The sequence below is a fragment of the Amyelois transitella genome, chromosome 22, assembly GCF_032362555.1.
Source record: "Amyelois transitella isolate CPQ chromosome 22, ilAmyTran1.1, whole genome shotgun sequence".
Taxonomy (NCBI): Eukaryota; Metazoa; Arthropoda; class Insecta; order Lepidoptera; family Pyralidae; genus Amyelois; species Amyelois transitella.
Genome location: NC_083525.1, coordinates 5837318 through 5852913, shown reverse-complemented (window position 1 = coordinate 5852913; position 15596 = coordinate 5837318). Strand labels below are relative to the sequence as shown.

Here is a 15596-nt window from a genome sequence, read left to right as displayed (position 1 = left end):
AAATTCAGACGCAACACAAAACTTTGTGCCATTTTAGCTGTACAAGTACATTAATACTTTTGCTCTTTTTCTCTCTTTGTTTTTTCACTCCCATTCAAGTGTCAAGACTGTCAATTGTCAAAATATAGAATTAGATTTGATTTTGATTTGATTGTTGTTTATTTTTATGAAAGTGAATATATATTTCTAACAAAATAAACATTTATTTCGATTATCCGCATGTTGAAGCTAATTGATTGCTAATAATTTATAACTTTAGTAAGTTAGGCTTCACTTTACCAGTTTTTTTATTTTTTAGAACAAAAGTCATTGCACTATATCAACGGCCTATTTTTCTTATATTTCGTTTATTTTAAGAACTGTTTACCTGTTTACCTATATATAATTATTTCGGCTTGCCAAAGTAGAATCAGGATGCGGTTAAAGCTCGACCTATTTGTCTAGTATCCTATATAAAAATGTATATCGTTCTTGTCTTTCTTGAATTTTTGTATGGTCTTTAAACGATTATTTTAGAGACGAACCGGAGCTCTTCTCAAATGCAGAACATAGCGAAAATGATAACTGAGCAGCTTCGCAACCCCAACGAGCTGGATATTAATCTCAGAATGGAGTTTGGACCTTTTGAAACTGTTCACAAGTGGAAAAGAATGTCTGAGTGCTATGAATTTGTTGGAGCCAGGTAACCACTTTATCATTTTATAAATTTTTTAAAGGATCTGTGTGTTAATGTGCTGTTAACTGATTGCAATATCAATATTTTTGTATTAAGAATTCATGTGTAGAAATTAAGTTACATTGTTAATTTTTCACATAGAAAACGTATACCAAATTTTTGATTAAGATTTTCCTATAAATGATTTACCTACCTTAGTAAGTGCATAAGCTGTTAATAATTATATAAGCTGTTAATTATAATAAATATTCATTGATACATTAATGTTTTTATCAGATTCTGTTATTTATTTTATCATCACCACAAATAACAAATCTGTTTATTAAAAATATTTTTCTTCTCAGACGAAGTAAACACACGGCCGTGGCATACAAAGATGCATTATATGTATTTGGAGGGGACAATGGCAAGTCAATGTTGAATGATCTCATCCGGTTTGATATTAGAGAAAAATCTTGGACTAAGATGGGGTGCATGGGAGGGCCACCAGCACCCAGATATCACCATTCTGCTGTGGTAAGCAAAATATTTATTAAAACAATTCTTTTTATAATAAAGTGGTAAGGTATTTACAATGGAAGCTATAACTATAAGTAAATAAATAGTAAGCAGAGACTAGTCTTTCCACTCACCACAATACCAGTATACCTATTTACTGTATACTGTATTAATTGAACTTAAATTCTGTGCTTTAAATAAAAACAAACGATACAATAATTATGCAAATAAAATTTCAGGTACACAGATCTTCAATGTTCGTGTTTGGTGGTTACACGGGCGACATCCTGGCAAATTCTAACCTGACCAATAAGAATGACTTGTTTGAATACAAGTTTCCCAGTGCACAGTGGGTACAGTGGAAGTTTACTGGCCAGTAAGTACCTAGCTCTTAATTTTTTTCATGAAACTCATGGCTCTCCCTGCATATAATGATAATTCATGTTATCTTCCGATCTCACGGGAATTTTAGGAAATCCTCTCTTAGTGCACCTCTAGACCTTAAAAAAATACATGCTAAATTTCAAATCTCTAGACACAGCTGTTTGGGTGTATGTTGTCTGTAGGTCACTCGGTAAAGGAAGAGTTTTATATGTATAGATATTACTGAAAGCCTGATGCTAAAGTGTAATTATTTCTTCCAGAGAACCAGTGCCCCGGTCAGCGCACGGGGCTGCTGTGTACGATGACAAGCTGTGGATCTTCGCTGGCTATGACGGCAACGCGCGGCTGAATGATATGTGGACTATTAACTTAGTGGTAAACTGTTTATTTTCATGTGAAGTAGTATTTGCCATCAGCTGCACATAAAAAGAAACATATGTGAAACTATAGCATTTATAAAGCGAATGCTTTATAAATGCTATAGTTTACTGACTTTTTGAATGATAGAGAATTCTATCATTCAAAAAGTCAGTAATAGTAATGTTTCTTGGGTGGATTGGATCGTCAAATTGAGGTGCTTGTGATTTGCCTTTTCAGATCATGATTTGTCTGGCAACTTGATTTTAAAAAGAAAATACTCACATTTGATGAAATTGCCTGACTATAAATCAACCAATCGATTTTGTAGGATTCCAGAGTATTATTGATATTCTTAATCTGATCCATTTAGTGTGATCGAGTGACCAATTCAATGTGATCCTATTTTGAAAAGAAATCTATTCCTTCCATTTATAAGCCTTTTTATTTGAAGGGCGAGAACCACCAATGGGAGCGGGTATCCCAGAAGGGTCAATGCCCCCCGACCTGCTGCAATTTCCCCGTAGCCGTCGCCCGAGGAAAGATGTTCGTGTTCAGCGGGCAGAGTGGGGCGAAGATCACCAATGCACTGTTTCAGTTCGATTTTGAAACACATACGTAAGTTATAAAGTAATAGTTCCGTAACCAAGTGATAGAACAGGACCCTTGTATTATTAGATTATATGTCTGTATGTCTCACCCATTTAATTCCAAAACTATTTGTATGATTTATGAATTACTTAATCCAATTTGTGCTAATTGATGCTCTTACAGTGAGAGAAAACATCGTGAAGAAACGTGCACATTTAGCCAGCCATGATCCAATAAGGGTTTGGTTCCCTCGCAATGATTGCCGAGGTCAAATGACTTCGTATAAAAACCTTATTGACTCAATCATGTGCTTGACTTGAGTGGATTTTTCTTTAAGGCGATGGGCTAGCAACCCGTCACTTTTTGAATTTCCAGTCTAGAGTGCATTATGAGAAGATTTACCAAAATTCCTGGGAGGACATAGGTAAGTAATTAAGGACGTCCTGGTAAAGGGTCAGATCAAAAGTACCCGAAACCGCCGAGCTTGCATGAAGAGAGTTATGAATGTGGATGAAGCGAAGGAAGTATGCAGAGATCGTGGCAAGTGGAAAGAGGTAGTCTCTGCCTACCCCTCCGGAAAAGAGGCGTGATTTTATGTATGTATGTACATAGGTAAGCGGTTTTTTTCTGTGTACGTATACTCTAATATTGTACCTATATGTTGTAAAATTCTTACTGGAGGCCAAGAGTATGATGACACACTATGTGTGATGCAGTTGGAGCCGCGTGTGCACGGAGCACCTGCTGCGCTGCGCCGGGCCGGCGCCGGCGCGGCGGTACGGCCACGTGATGGTGTCGCACGCGCGGCACCTGTACGTCTTCGGGGGAGCCGCTGATAACACGCTGCCGGCCGACCTGCATTGCTACGATCTTGATACCCAGATGTGGTTAGTACCTGTTTAGTGTTATTATTATTTTTAAATATGTTATAGGTTTATTTTTTGTTTGTCGGTTGCCTAAAAATATCTATTCTCTCTTATTCAGATCTGTAATTTTCAAATTGGTAGAATAATATTTTTTAGCTGCTCCCACCGTGCAAGTTAAATGTATGGCCAATTTTATGATTAACGCTTTCCCCCCTAGTTTTCCAAAAAAAAACCCTGCGTTCTTATCCCAGAACCTGGCGGACGGTTTATAATCTTCCAACGTTAGGTACAGATTTTGTTTGGCACAATTAATTTATACATAGCTTCTACAACTACAAAAGCTAGTTCAATAAAGACTTGTAATTTTAGGTCTGTGGTCCAACCAGCGTCGGATTCTCAAATTCCCTCGGGTCGTTTATTCCACGCGGGCGCAGTAGTTGGTGACGCTCTGTACATATTCGGCGGAACCGTCGACAACAATGTGCGCAGTGGAGAACTGTTCAGATTCCAGGTAAGTACTAACTACATATCATTCGCCTTTTCCAATATTAAAATAGTACGAAGTCGGTTCTTAAGCTCGAATGTTACAAAAATCAAGGAAAATTTAAATTGACCGAAGTCGCTACCTTGTGGAGTCCCTTAAATATGATGCTATAAATTTTCAAACTTCAAAGTGCTTTGTTGAATAATCTAAAATATAATGCTACATGTATAAATAAATGTTAGTAATAAGTATAGTTTAGTAACTCAGCTGTTATTATTTATGTAAAATATTCAGGCATTCAAAATCAAATGCCTGTCTGTGGTTCACAAAATTATAGTTTTCAACATTGCAATTTCACTTAAGTAATCTATACATATAATAAATCTGTAGAAAGGTCAATTCTGTACATTGAAAATATTGAAAAAATAAATAGCAGGGGGTGTTACTGGATCGATACCAAACACAAAAATGTGATTAAAAAAATTTTTGTCTGTCTGTCTGTATGTTCAGGCATCACGTGAAAACTAACGGTTCGATTTTGATGAAACTTGGTATAATTATACCTTATTATCCTGGGCGTAAAATAGGATACTTTTTATCCCGAAAAAATACGAAGAAAAAAAAAACTTAATTTTTCAGTTTATCCATAGACGTTGTTCTGTAGAACCGCGAACACACGTTGCGTTACCCGCAGTGGATTTAGCGCCGTAACCTGTAGCGCCTAAAGTCGGCTTTGGCTTGAACCGTTTGCTGCACAAGCGGGCCGCTACTAATTACTATGAAAAAATACTACATAGCTACATTAATTCCCATCAAGCTGAAAATGAGTATAATTATTTAAAACACAATTAAAAGCATTATTTCAAAATTCCCCATGATTCCGGTTTAAGGAAAAAAATTTACTCACGGTCAAAGGTAAAAAATGGGTGTATCGCAATTTTCTTTAAAACGGTAAGTTTTCAAATCGGAAAATTACCTCAGACATAAATTGTAGATCATAAAGTTATCTATAAAAAAGGTATCAATATTTTTTTTCAACAAAGCTACCGTTTCTGTGATATAACGATGCAAAAAGTTGCAAGCGTCATAATATGCATCCGTTTCCTTGCCACCTCTGAGGTAGTGTACTATTAGCGCGTTTTTTTTTAACCTTTTTATTTGAAAAAGAAAAACTTGAAAAAGTCTGAAATAGGTTAGAATAAACACGTGTTTTCACTACGCAGTGGTACTCAAGACTAACTTTCGCATTTATTATTTAAAAAAAAATAGAATAACCCTAAGTGAAGAAAATCATCTTAGGACAATAATAGAGATTACAATTATCAAATTCAATGCAATAATCAAATTAAAACTAAAACTACTTATAAAAAGAAAGAAAAAAGATGACTACAAACTAAAATTTAATTTATAAATTGTACAGTCCTTGCATAGCATCAACATGCGGGAATGTGCCCAGAAGGCTGGCAGCATTGCCAATTTGAATGGCAAAGCTGATTCTCTGAGCCAGATAATTTCCAGCCCTCCGGTCAAGAGATACCTCAATCAGCTTTTTCGACAATTGTCGGAAAAGCTGATGGGCAGATAGGCCCCTCGGTCCCAGAGTTTCTACCCCAAAAGGTTCAAAAGTATAGATATTACCGATAACTAAATACATACATACATACATAAAATCACGCCTCTTTCCCGGAGGGGTAGGCAGAGACTACCTCTTTCCACTTGCCACGATCCCTGCATACTTCCTTTGCTTCATCTACATTCATAACTCTCTTCATGCAAGCTCGGCGGTTTCGGGTACTTTTGACCTGACCCTTTACCAGGACGTCCTTAATTTGATCAAGATATGTTCGTCTAGGTCTTCCCACCCCGACCTTTCCCTCCACACTCTCCATGTATATCTGCTTAGTCAACCTGCTTTCATTCATCCTCTCCACATGACCGAACCAGCTCAACATACCCTTTTCTATTCCTGTAACTACATCTTCTTTCACATCACAACATTCCCTTATCACACTGTTCCTTATCCGGTCACTCAATTTCACACCCAACATACTCCTTTACGCTCTCATTTCCACTGCATTTATTCTGCTTTCGTGCTTCTTTTGCCATACCCAACTTTCACTCCCATACATTAATGTCGGGACCAACACGCCCCTGTGCACAGCCAGTCGAGCCTTTTTGGATAGTTTCTGACTGCTCATAAAGGCATGCAAAGCTCAATTCACCATGTTCCCCGCGTTCACTCTCCTTTCAATATCACTATCACACTTGCCATCTGATGTAAACTTTGATCCCGATAACTACATATTTGCGCCTTTTGAGGTTTTTTGCCTCATTTGAAGCAGAACGGCCTTAGATTTAGTAACCTGAAGATGAGACGGCGCAAGTGTGTCGACACAAATAGCATCCCACACCAAAGGCCGCCCCAATCTCCAGGGCACCAAAGTCATACCATCCGGTCTCTTGGCATCATCCCAAGTCAAACCGTTTGGTTCTAGAACGGCTGGAACATGGATGGTGGCAAGAGCACGGAGGATTATATCATTTAGGGCGGCATGGCGCCCTAAACGGCCGGCACTCCTAGGGCATGAGAGGCCGTGGTGTCCATAGCCGACAACGGTATCCCCGCAAGGACAACTATTATTAAAGACTAACGGTATTTCATGTGTTGAGCATTCTGAGATAAAGCAGCTATACGACCCTAGCCACGTACACAATTAAACAGAGAGACAGATGTTGTCTCAAGGTTTCACTACAGTATAAATGAAGGGACTGGGTTTCATTATACTTATGTATATTTTATATTTTGAATTCAAGTTAAAATTACTGACAGAACAATATTTTTACTTATATTACTGCTACATAGAGTATATACGAGACGTGCTTATGCATATTATGACGCTTGCAACTTTTTGCATCGTAATATCTCAGAAACGGTAGCTTTATTGAGAAAAAATATTGATTCCTTTTTATAGATATCTTTATGATCTACAATCTATGTCGAAGGTAATTTTCCTATAAAACTTACCGTTTTGAAGAAAATCGTGAAAATCCCATTTTCTTACCTTTGACCTTGGGTAATTTTTTTCCTTAAACCGGAATCATGGGGAATTTTGAAATAATGCTTTTGATTGTGTTTTACACAATTATACTCATTTTCAGCTTGATGGGAATTAATGTAGCTTCATTCCTATTTTTTGGTCTAAATTGACCGGACTGAAAATAAAATGGTGAAATAAACCATCTACGCGAAGACCGACATCCGCGCGGACGGAGTCGCGGGGGAAAGCTAGTCGAAAATATAACAATCCTTCTTACATAAACAAAGTTCCTTTTTTTTAAATATGCTCATATTTTAAGGTAACACTTTCATAATCCAACATTGCTTCCAGTTATCGAACTACCCCCGTTGCACTCTTCACGACGACTTCGGCCGCGTACTGAAGTCCCAGCAGTTCTGTGACGTCACGTTACTGCTCGGTGCCGAGAAGACGCCAGTGCTCGCCCATCAGGCCATGCTCGCGGCTCGCTCTCAGTACTTGCTGTACAAGATACAGTAAGTAATCTGTAGCTACCCCACCATTGATTTAATTGATTTCGTTGCTTAATACTATTTTTAAATCATACAGGTTTTATGGGTACGTAATGTACCTTTATTTTATTTCGGACGTTCCGAATCGTGTGACAATGATCCGTGATCACCGAGTGAGCGTTCAATACCTGTATTAATTTCTTTGCCTATGTTTTCCAAATAAAGGATTCTTTACCCACCTAATCTTTCTTATTATACGAACGAGTATAAGAGTTTTAGGTGTCGATTGCACTCCATTGATGTTGTAGTGCCATGAGGTCTATGTAGGGTTGTTCTAATAATAAGTGAAAGTAAAGTCACTAATAAAATACCAAAGTTTATCCATATCTAAAACCGCAGATATCAGCTGTGATTTTTACTTGTTTAATAAATTACTCATAGGAACTACCCTACACCCAACCGACTCTTATTTCTAACTCGTAACTATTATTACTTACACAGAGAAGCGCGCGAAGAACTAGCCAAGAAAATAGCTTCAGGAGAAGAAAAACCTTCAGAGGTATACTCGTACAAGGCCAAGCCCCAACTCACGATAAGACTCCCCGAGGCTACACCAGAAGCATTTCAGATGGTGCTGAACTACATCTATACGGATAGGATTGATCCGACTGAAAAAGGTAATATTTGTAGTATCAACAATCACAATTAATCAGTTGCTGAGTTAGATGCTGAGTGACAAGTATAGTAAGATTAACAATGAATAAAATATTGATTCGTCAGACGAAATTTGTCATATCTGTTTAATGAAATAGGATCCGATTTTAAGAACCACGTCAAATTTTCGGGCGGTATTGGTTACTTACCCCGCGTATTATTCACTCTGTTCAGAATTTCTGAACAGAGAGTTTATAAATTTCAAAACGTTACATGTTGCGAAGTTCTTGTAGTATCCTACTCGGGGTAAGCCGACTCGAATTTTGGTTTTAATCCTCGTTAAGTATATCGAACACTATTTCTTGGCAAATTCAATGAAATGTTAGAAGGGCGTAATGTTATGATCAGACGAGGCATCTTGCAAAATTCGTTACCACATAATCCATGGTTTCCTTGAACAGACGAGGACCCGGCCTCCCCCGCGACGATCCTGCTGGTGATGGAGGTGCTGCGGCTGTCGCTGCGCCTGAGCATCCCGCGGCTGCTGGGGCTGTGCGCGCGCTACCTGCGCGCCAACCTGTGCGCCGGCAACGTGCTGCCCGCGCTGCACGCCGCGCACCACGCCGGGCTCGCCTGCGTCAAGGAGTTCTGTCTCAGGTACACGTGCGTCGTTCTATTTGTTCTTAGCATTCTCCGTCACGATCCTCTGAGTAGTAAAATTGTCTAGGTCGTCTGGTTCAAGAAGCTCTTTCTGCTCTGATAGATCGTCTTTATCGTTGTCAATAATTATAGTCTCAGGTTGTGTGTGTAATCATCTTCATTATACTTGGCATACTTTTATTAATAGAAGTGTAATGTCTGGTCTCATAGAAGTGTGGTGTCTGTCTCTCACTTGCTTCAATAAGCAATAAGAGTTTTAGGTTTGTTTTGTGTTTGATATCCATCAGCATCATCAAAAGATTCTCTTTGTTATGTAAATGTTACGCCCGGCTCGAACAGGATATTCGAGCTGGGGTATATAGTGTGATATCGTTGTTTGATCTTAACACAAAAAATGTTCGTATAATATTAGCTGTTTATAACAAATTAAGCATTTAAAAAATACATAAAAGTAATTTTAAATGGCTTGGAAGTGCTGAAACAAAACACTAATTAAATATATATATGAAAAATGTTCAACTAACCACATAAATCTTTCTTTAAGAAGCCTTAAAACAAGGTTATAATGATAATTATTCTTACAGATTCGTAGTAAAAGACTACAACTTCACTCCGATAGTGATGTCGACAGAGTTCGAGGCTATGGAGCAGAGTCTGATGGTGGAAGTGATACGGCGGAGGCAGCTGCCGCCCGCGAAACTGCCCAACGCGCATCATGAGTGCGACGAAGAAATACAAGGTACAATTAATTAAAGGTAAAATTATTAATACGATATAAAACACATTCTTATTATATCCGTGTCGATTCAACTTTAGGTGATTCGTTAATATATCTACCATAGAAATACTTCTAATAGTTTAGTGGTATTTTACAAAGTGTTTTATTTACACAGATCTTTCAAAGGTTTTCTATAGTAGAAACCATCCTCTTTCCCGCTCAAAATTGCATAAATTTGGGTCATTGTGCTGGCTAAAATTTTACCTCACTTATAGGAGTCAACTCGTCACAAAACGAAACCTTTTCATCATTACTGTTATATATTACCATTGGGCGTCCTATAGGGGTCACAATTTGGACCTTTAATTTTTCATTCTTTATTATCCAAAATGCATACTGCGTGGCACAATTGACGGTATTAATACCTACTATAAGATTTTTTTTAAAACCAGTACATTCTTGGGTCAAACAGAAGATATTGGATGAACGCAAAAAAAAAGAAAATAATGTGGCAAGTTTTATGAATAAGTACTATACTTAAAGAAATATGAAATAATTATGTCACAAATATACATTTCGTCTTTCAGGCACAACTCTAGAGCAAGATATGTGCGTGTTTATGACCGGGGGCGGCGCTGAATTGTCTGATGTGAAGCTAAGAGTGGGGGGCGCCCTTCGACCCGCGCACCGCTCGATATTGGCCGCTAGGGCCGCATACTTTGAGGCCATGTTCCGCTCATTTTCCCCACATGATAATATTGTCAATGTAAGTGTTTCTTCTGTTATCTCTCTTAGATGCTATGTAATTACTGGAAGCTGTAGGACAAAAGATTGTGAGTTAATGTGCCTCGTGACCCGCTCTATACTTTTTTATGAGTAGATATTTAATGTTTGATACAGATTCAAATCTGTGACACGGTGCCTTCCGAAGAGGCTTTCGACTCGCTGCTCCGCTACATCTACTACGGCGATACAAATATGCCCACTGAGGATTCCCTGTATCTCTTCCAGGCGCCTATTTATTACGGTAAGCAGAAAGTCTGAAGTGACTAAAATTGATGGTCTTTTCCCTTCAGCCAATGTGGTAACTAAACTTACCTAAGTTACATGAGAAGTTTTTTCCCCTGTGTGGTAACTATTGTTTCTTTGTTTGTAAATACTTTATTGTACATAACAAATTTTTTGAAGTATATAATAAGTTTGTTTGAGTATTGAAGCTAAAGCCCCTGTATTTGTTCTATTTTATAAAATTCTAATTGTCCAGGATTCACCAACAACCGTCTGCAAGTGTTCTGCCAGCACAACTTGCAAAGCAATGTGTCCCCGGAGAACGTGCTGGCCATACTGCAGGCTGCCGACAGGATGCGAGCCTCCGACATCAAGGAGTACGCTCTCAAGATGATCGTGCACCACTTCGGACAGGTCAGTATTGGGTGATATCCAGGGATTTATCTGATCTATATGATCTGTTTAAAATTCCAATCAGTATTTCTGAAAAGAAGCGTGTGTCGATTGCTGTGGTCTGCCAAGCAAACAAGGCATGTAAGTGGTAATTAGCAAACTGTAAAGATTTTGCGATACTTTTTCTTACACCTGACACTAACATGTAAGTACTTGAATTATTGAGTGGACAGTGCTTTTATTGTAAGGGATGAAGTACTATTCGATTCTGCTGGTAACTATAGAGTACTCTAATGATTTTCTATCCTAGTAATGCCATTCCGTCCTGTCTTCGGATTCGTGCGTTTTACATAATTAACAAATTGTGATAACTTTTTCTCAGGTTGCAAGACAAGACGCCATCAAGAACTTGGCCCAGCCATTACTCGTTGACATCATATGGGCTCTAGCGGAGGAGCCCCACTTTGACATCCCCCTCCCGCAGCAGCCCCGCTCCCTGCCCTCGTCTGCGTCCGCAGACACGCTGACTGACGACCCTGACTATACCAGACACAGGTCAGGGAAGTCATAGGGTTTGGTCAAACACCGGAGAAGTAAATCTTCTGAGGATGGTGCTAGGCGTCGACGTGTGCGCGTCAAATGCATCAATGTGTCTGTTTAATGCTACGTATTTGTAGCTACGAATACTTCAGTACGGAAGTGTAGTGGCGAATGTGTGATGTGATACGGCTGAGTAGTGTGCTGTGTTGAATGTGTGCTACGGATGTGTAGCTTGCTACACGTTAATGTGGCTTTGGCGTATCTCAAGGAGTGATGGAAAGGAATAACATGTGTGTATGTCTCATAAGCATATTTTTTATTTATTTATCTGCTTGTAATTTTTTGTAATCTCAATAATTGCAGGATCGATCAGTTATAAAATCTTTTTGATAATAATTTGTGTTGGTAATATTATAATTCTTTTAATTACTGATGAAGATGAAACAAAACGTCCCTTGAACATTTTATATATTTAATATATGTATGTTAACATATTAACAAGAGTATTATACACCCTTTATATTTTATATAAATATAAAAGTAATTGATTATTAATAAGGACACATATTTATAAAATCAAGTTCTTTGTATAACCTTATATGTAAGTAGGAGTGTAATTTTATGGATTAGGATTTAAAGAAGAATTTTACATTAAAATTACTAATTATTAGGTGTCTAATATTATAATTGGTGGTTATGATAATATTTTAAACCTAAACCTAACCAAAAACTATTAATATTGGCAAAAAACTAAATTCATATATTTATTACATTCTCAGGAAGGTCGTTCCATTCCATAACTTTGTTGAAGATTTATCTTATACTTAACCATACAAATGGTATAATACCATGGACAAGAAATGCTTTATGGAAGACTCAAGTGGTCTTACTTAGTCTTTAAAATCTAGTCATTGTTAAAAAATAATATTAAATTGTTAATTGTTAATGTGTAATAAAATTTGTGTTTGACGCTTTACGAGCGTTGGTGGTAGAATCGGTAAGGTGCCCTATTAAAAGGCTTGATGTGCAGAAAGGCACAGATTCGACTCCCACCTCAGGCATGTACGATGTACAATGACTATTTTCAAAAGCTATGTACATTAGTTTCAATACTAACAGATGCTTTGATGGTGAGGGAAAATATCATAAAAAAACCTACACATTCAGGAAACTGGATGTGTAACCATGATTGATCCAATACAGATTAGTTTCCCTGCAAAGGTTGTAGAGCTCAGATGGGAGTCGTTTCATGTAAAAACTTGACTCACCCAATTCAGAGTCCATTGTCAAAGGCATTCCCTGGGCTCCTCTCCAGAGTGGTGGTGAGGATGCAACCCGAACTAAATGCCAGGAGGAAGGGAATGTGTATTAATATAATAATTATATGATTATGATGATCTTGTATAAAATAAATTATCTAATTATATTTGAATCATAAAATAATAAATTACAATATTTAAGTGGAGTAATAAAATAAAACAAGTTTTTAATTACATATTCAATAAAGATAATTTAATCAATCTACAAATTTTGTTTGCTGTTTATTCATATTTGTCCTTGATATCATTCCATAGTTTCTGTAACAAAAAATTACGATTAAAAAGCAGTTTATGCCTATTGTAGCACTCAAAATATCATGTAAGTGTCGCCTTACATACATTGACATCTGTATCTGTTACAAGGAATTCAAAGACCATGTTCATCATTTGTTGAAAGATGGAGCCATAATATTAAATAGTGAAGTGAAGTGAAAGACCATTTTGCAAAGTGTGGATGAAATGAAAGAAGTACGAGGGGTGATCCAAAAGTAATGATAATCAATAATAAATACAATGAATATATTATATAAATAAATTTATTTCTCAACATAGTCTCCTAGCAAGTCTATACATTTAGTCCATCTTTTTTCTAAACCTAAAATACCTTTAGAAAAAAATTCTTTATCCTGACTCTCAAAAAACTCGTCAACCGCGGCCATCACATTGCTATCATCGTCAAATTTCTTGCCCCGGAGGTGTTCCTTGAGTCGAGGAAAGAGATAGAAGTCACTGGGGGCTAGATCTGGTGAATAAGGTGGGTGTTCCACCAGCTCAAAGCCCGCTTCTTGAATGGCAGCCATGGCAACTGCAGCTTTGTGAGCCGGTGCGTTGTCTTGATGGAACAGCACTCCAGCCCGCAGTTTGCCTCGCCTTTTCTCCTTAATAGCCTCCCGCAATCTTCTTATTTGTTCTGCATAGTAAGAGCCTGTAATAGTGGCCCCCTTCTCCAAGTAGTCCACCATGATTATTCCTTCAGCATCCCAAAAAACAGACGCCATAACCTTCCACGCTGAGCTTGACATTTTGAATTTCTTCGGCGTCGGTTCATCGGCTCGTTTCCATGTCATCGATTGCTGTTTTGTTTCAGGATCAAAGTGATGGATCCAGGTCTCGTCCATGGTCACAAAACGTGACAAAAAATTTTCCTTGTCTGCCTGGAACTTTTCGAGATTTGCTCTTGACATGTCGATTCGTTTCTTCTTTTGCTCGTCGTTTAACATTTTCGGTACCCAACGCGCGGAGACCTTTCTCATATGCAATTCGTTCGTAAGGATTCTTTGAATGCTGCCATATGAGATCCCTGTGACCTCAGCTACATGCCTAATAGTCACTCTTCGATCTGCCAATATAACTTCTTCAACTTTTTTCACATTTTCTTCAGTGAGAGAGGTCGATGGGCGTCCTTCGCGGTGTTCGTCTTCCGTCGATGTTCTTCCCAGCTTAAACTCCTTAACCCAGCGTGCAACTGTAGAATATGGAGGAGCAGAGTCCCCTAATGTTTCCACCAGGTCGCTGTGTATGTCTTTGGTAGACATTTTTTTCAAGCAGAGGTATTTAATCACGGCTCTGATTTCGTTTTTGTCCATTTTGATGTTCACTCCTTGACTGTTCGTATTCAAATGAATGTAGCTCCCGGGAATCGTGACCTATTTATATGATTTTTTTTACCTGAACTAGTGGATAACTGAGCAAGTGGCTGACATATTTTTTTTATTTCTTTGTGCACTAGAAATAACTGATTATCATTACTTTTGGATCACCCCTCGTATGTATGCATGGATTGTGGCAGTTGGATGTAATACCTGCCTAACCCTTCGGGAAAGAGGCGAGCTTTTTATGTACTTATGTTTGCAAGATTGTAAGTTATTATGCAATTTACATTAAAAATCTAACAAAATCTAAAAGAGCAGGAGTGTTATAATTTATGGGCAGAAAACAAATGTGAATATTTTTTTATGCAATACGCGGGTGCTAGTTAATCTTGCGAAGTTTTAAGGGAAAACTTAAAGTAAAATAATACATTAGGTAGAACAAAATGCATTACATAATAAAATACTTACACCCTTGTTGATGCTTTCGAAAATGGATACAGAGACTAAATCGAATGTTCTTTCAAAAAAGAACGATCCAGAAGCCACAACTAAAGCAAATGTCGATGTGCGTTTGAAGACATTGCGATTTAGCGAAGCGAAAAACGACATTTTGGAAGTTTTAGGAAATTAATCCTTCTCCAAAAACCTCGAAACGAACAATCGCTTTTTTTACAGTTCTGCGCTGCTCTGTTCTTCTTTGATCTGTCACTGTCAATTAGTCTGACATATTCTCAAACATTGACAGATAGAAATTTTCTTTTTTTTATTTCTGTGGCACTGGAAGACACTGGCTTAAGGCTAAAAGATCATTCATATCCATTTAGGTAGGTCATTGTTCTACCAGTGTTTATTTCTTATATAGGTAGTAATCTATAAAAAGAGATAAAGTTTGTAACTTTTATTGTTTGTTTGTAAAGTAAAATTTTGGAAATATGTATGTATTGGAACCGATTATATAAATTCTTTTACTGTTGGAACTCAGCAATATTGTATTCATCTTAAAGTTTGTATTCTTATCATTAGCCTGCTATATAACCGAGGTCATTAATAATTAAATAGCTAAGTATCTCTCTAAGGCTGCCGCGACTTCGTTCTCGTGGGTTTTTCACGCAATAATAAAATAAACTTTATCTGTTTTAAATTTCATCAAAATTGGACAGACAGACAGATATACTATCGCATTAGTAGTATTAGTAGGAAAAGTTGGGATATTAGTAGGGATTAAGATTGAGAGGCATTTTGAATACACATAGCAAATATAAAACCTACATTGCCGGAGCGGCGACATACCTAATTGCTTCGTGCCCGTGCCATACCGACCTGCAAA

General features: G+C 37.6%; 2 protein-coding genes across 3 annotated transcripts in view; one reads left to right on the top strand and one right to left on the bottom strand.

Annotated features, from left to right (window-relative positions):
• Positions 1-106: 106 nt before the first annotated feature.
• The window catches only part of LOC106129944 (leucine-zipper-like transcriptional regulator 1), a 41882-nt gene continuing 26392 nt past the window's right edge, over positions 107-15596 (top strand). Inside the window, exons 1-16 of one of the 2 annotated variants that reach the window (XM_060950553.1) lie at positions 107-258; positions 517-682; positions 1021-1192; positions 1414-1550; positions 1819-1933; positions 2370-2533; positions 3223-3393; positions 3742-3883; positions 7246-7409; positions 7887-8062; positions 8501-8696; positions 9284-9438; positions 10005-10183; positions 10318-10444; positions 10682-10839; positions 11201-11411. In XM_060950553.1, coding sequence (XP_060806536.1) covers positions 540-682; positions 1021-1192; positions 1414-1550; positions 1819-1933; positions 2370-2533; positions 3223-3393; positions 3742-3883; positions 7246-7409; positions 7887-8062; positions 8501-8696; positions 9284-9438; positions 10005-10183; positions 10318-10444; positions 10682-10839; positions 11201-11389 — 2388 coding nt within the window. In that variant the 5' untranslated portion in view covers positions 107-258; positions 517-539 and the 3' untranslated portion in view covers positions 11390-11411. Of the gene's footprint in view, positions 259-516; positions 683-1020; positions 1193-1413; positions 1551-1818; positions 1934-2369; positions 2534-3222; positions 3394-3741; positions 3884-7245; positions 7410-7886; positions 8063-8500; positions 8697-9283; positions 9439-10004; positions 10184-10317; positions 10445-10681; positions 10840-11200; positions 12876-15596 lie in introns of those variants that run through there. The other variant, XM_013328658.2, reaches the window with a different exon arrangement.
• Positions 13214-14212, bottom strand: LOC106140859 (histone-lysine N-methyltransferase SETMAR-like). The gene has a single exon (XM_013342503.2). The coding sequence runs from the start codon at positions 14210-14212 to the stop codon at positions 13214-13216; it is 999 nt and encodes a 332-aa protein (XP_013197957.2).

What these genes read in the sequence shown, in the direction of transcription:
- LOC106140859 (XM_013342503.2), bottom strand. Translation starts at nt 14,212, where the DNA reads ATGTCTACCAAAGACATACACAGCGACCTGGTGGAAACATTAGGGGAC.